The sequence below is a fragment of the Gavialis gangeticus genome, unplaced genomic scaffold (genome assembly GCF_001723915.1).
Source record: "Gavialis gangeticus isolate Ggan-Ray unplaced genomic scaffold, GavGan_comp1, whole genome shotgun sequence".
Lineage (NCBI taxonomy): Eukaryota > Metazoa > Chordata > Crocodylia > Gavialidae > Gavialis > Gavialis gangeticus.
Genome location: NW_017729034.1, coordinates 94,589,232 through 94,592,657, shown reverse-complemented (window position 1 = coordinate 94,592,657; position 3,426 = coordinate 94,589,232). Strand labels below are relative to the sequence as shown.

At 40.3% G+C, this 3,426-nt stretch overlaps 1 protein-coding gene across 3 annotated transcripts in view; it reads left to right on the top strand.

Moving 5' to 3' along the window:
- The window catches only part of PDE7B (phosphodiesterase 7B), a 373,129-nt gene that overhangs the window by 330,324 nt on the left and 39,379 nt on the right, over positions 1 to 3,426 (top strand). For all 3 annotated transcript variants that reach the window (XM_019527215.1, XM_019527216.1, XM_019527214.1), the window contains one exon: positions 79 to 210. In XM_019527215.1, coding sequence (XP_019382760.1) covers positions 79 to 210 — 132 coding nt within the window. The remainder of the gene's footprint in view (positions 1 to 78; positions 211 to 3,426) is intronic.

The following is a 3,426-nucleotide window of genomic DNA, read 5'->3' as shown; positions in this document are numbered from 1 at the left end:
TAGCATTTTGTTTGTGTATTTGCTCCAAGAATTGTTTGCCTGGTTTTGTTAACATTGTGGTGAATGTATGTGGTACAGCTTGCCAACTTCCTCACCCCTCTGGACATTATGCTTGGACTGCTGGCTGCTGCCGCTCATGATGTAGACCATCCAGGGGTCAACCAGCCATTTTTGATCAAAACCAAACACCACCTCGCTGGTCTGTACCAGGTAAGACTGCTTTCTGCAACTATGTTAACATGTGAAATAGGTACCAAGGGCAATCGGACTTTCAGGTTGAGAGCTCCTAGTTGAGCCACAGTTTTTGAGTCTGTGGTTTTAGACTAGATTTTCAGTGGGCATTTTGATGTGCATTGGAAAGATGCTGCGCAAATGAGTGCACATGGTGCCCATACCAATGTCTGCTTCCAACAGTCTTGGCACTGAAGCTGCAGCATGGCTATCTGCTGAAATATTTCTAGGGTGCATGAGCTAGGGCAAGGACCTGTAGATTTGCAGATTAAAATCAGCAAGTGAACAGCCTGTACTTCCTTCTTCCCTCAGGGCATTCACAAGTAGCAGAAGTACTGCACAGCTGGGTTTCAGCGTTATGTGGGCAGTTCGCATGGCACGTTGACCACACCAGTGCATGGGGATATAGTCAAAAGCAATCTCACTGGCAAATACTGCAGATTAAAAAAATAAAGATATTAAAATATGGGAAACAACAGTAAAAGTATATCTACATAAATCCATGCTATTTATGTGCACATTATATATCACATATATAACATTTGTATTTATATCACATACACATCTGCATTCTAGATAGACAGATTTATTGATTTTGGGGATCTATCTATATAGCTCTGTGTGTGTGTGTGTGTGTGTGTGTGTGCGCGCGTGTGCGCGCGTGTGCGCGCGCATGCTTGACAGTGCCAGTACTTAGGGGCTATTTTGATTTTGTCAGTAGTGAACTATGAGAGACATGGTCATACAGGTTTATAATCCATCCATTTTGCTGCCTTCTGCAGTCACTGGATTGGTGTTTCTCACTCTAATGCAGGGGTTTCAGATTTTTTTACGCTTCCCCCCGCCCACATCTGAACCATAAGGCTTCTTGCAAGACAGATCGGGACCTACAGATCCTGTAGTGCTGCGTCAAGCAACAGCAGAGTGAGCAGCACCAGGGAGCTGCAGGCTTAAGAGGGGGTCCTCTTGAGTCACTGTGACAGCAACATGAAATTATATTACTTGTTAACATATTTATAAAACACTGGCTGTAAGACCAGATCTGCATTATTAATAGGGTGGAGGAGAATTATGCAGAGAATATTATCATTCTCTGCATAAATTCTAAACAGCACCTCATTTACAGTTTGAATTTTAATATTTTGAATTGTGAAAGAGCAGCACCTTTATGTTGCCCAACTCAGTTCTGGGCATTCCTAATGATTCTTCATGGTGCTAATTCAGACCTTTTTTTTTTTTTGCCTGTTTCTACAAGCATGAAAGAGGAGAAAGATTTTGCTTAACAAGCTAAAAGTAACTATGTATCATCCAAGTAACATACAAGGATCTTTTCAGGAAAATGTGAGGAGCACTTTGATACTTGTTTATCTGATAAAAAGGATTCTCATTTAGAAAACTACAGGGTAGAACAATAATCATGGAGTTAGAGTAGAAGATACTGTCAGCCTGCCCCTTAAAGTATATTCTATACTAGTATATTGGGATTTTAAAATCAATCTTTTTTCTTTGTGAAGAGCCAATAGGCAATTTGCAAATAGCAGGACATTTACAGTAGAACATCAGTTTTGGCAACTGTACTTGATGTCTAGAGAAGCATCTGCATACCCAGTAGTGAGCTGGAACAACATGTAGCCTTGGAAAATGCTGACTTCCAGCTGCGATGAGTGGAGTTAGGGTCAGGAAACTGGCATGCTTTTCAAATTCAAGAAACACAAAAATGTATGAACTGACTATGATCCATGACTAATAAATGGAGAGCAGACCAATTATTGACTTTCAAAGCTCAGTTTGTAAACTTGGGCCTATCCAAAAAATTCTGGCATGTGGGAGACTGGTAAGGTTTTTAAACCTTATATATGTTAAAGATTCCCCTGAGTAAAGAGAAGAAAGGTTACTAACAGCAGTGTCTTTCTGAGCCTGTTTATAGCACATTCCCAATGTAATGCTTTGCTTAATACTAAAGGAAAGGACGATTCTCTGTTCCTCCTTACCACCATGCTACCCCTCCCCAACAGACACTTAAGGTTTTACAGATAAGATGTTGATTGTGTAACCATTCAACTGTCCTTCTCCCCTGAGATAAAGGAACAGACAGGGCCATGTGAGCCAAGGCCAGGACAAAGCGATGTTCAGATAGTTATGACTTTGTGACTGGCTTAAGTAGCTGAATCAGCTTATGACAAGTCACATGCACACAGCAGGCACAACTACATGCTGCCTTGAGCATTTTGCTCCGGTCTCCTCTAAATGTCAGGGCAATTGGATTGGGTGGGAGTCAGTTGGCTAGTGAAGCAGGTTTAGGATCCTTTGAAAGAGAAGTGGAAAAGATCCATTTTATACAAACCCTGTGATCTGACAACAGAGGATGATGGAGTGGGTCAGCATCTAATGAATATGCAGGAGTATTTACTAACCACAAAACCTGCTTAGACTCAAAATCCAGTCTACTCTTGCAGTGGTAGCTCCTGGTGGGCACCATCTGGATTTTAACTATGATGAGGCAAAGACATATGCACTAAAAAAGAAATGAATATGAAACTCTCTCCAAAGCCCAACCCAAACTGAGTTTGTGCTGGTTTAAATAATGCTGTCCATTTCTGCTCTTCTAGGTTATGATCCAAGCAGGAAGTGGGAACATATATGTAGGCATGTTAGTCGGAAGTCAAATAGAAGGTAGGGTAGATTTGTACTTTATAGACTAACCAAAGTATATATATAGAGAGAGAGAGAATGAGAGAGAAAGACAGCACAAGCTTTTGTGAGCTGTAGCTCACTTTATCAGATGCTATGAAAAGACATGCAGAAAGCCAAGTATAAGAAGGAGAGAGAAATTACAAAAGGGGGGGTGGAAAGGAAGAGAGGGAGTGATAGGGGGAAGAGGGTGCCAAACCACAGAAAAATGAACTATTAGACTGACGAGGCTTATTTTAAAAGCCTTATCTAAAGTTGTGCAAATACCTGGTTTTCAGCATGCTAGCAGTTCCAAAATATCCAGAAAGAAATTTGCCTCAGGGTTGACCTGAAAAAATACTATTTCCCAATTCCCAAATGGTCAAAAAATCATTTTGTTTCCATGTCAAGTGTTTTTAATATGCTTGAAATGAAATTAAGGTAAATTTTGAAACAAAAGGGCATTTTCAACAATATTTATGGACCATCTGTGACTGAATCTGATTTTTTTTTTTTTTTTTTTTT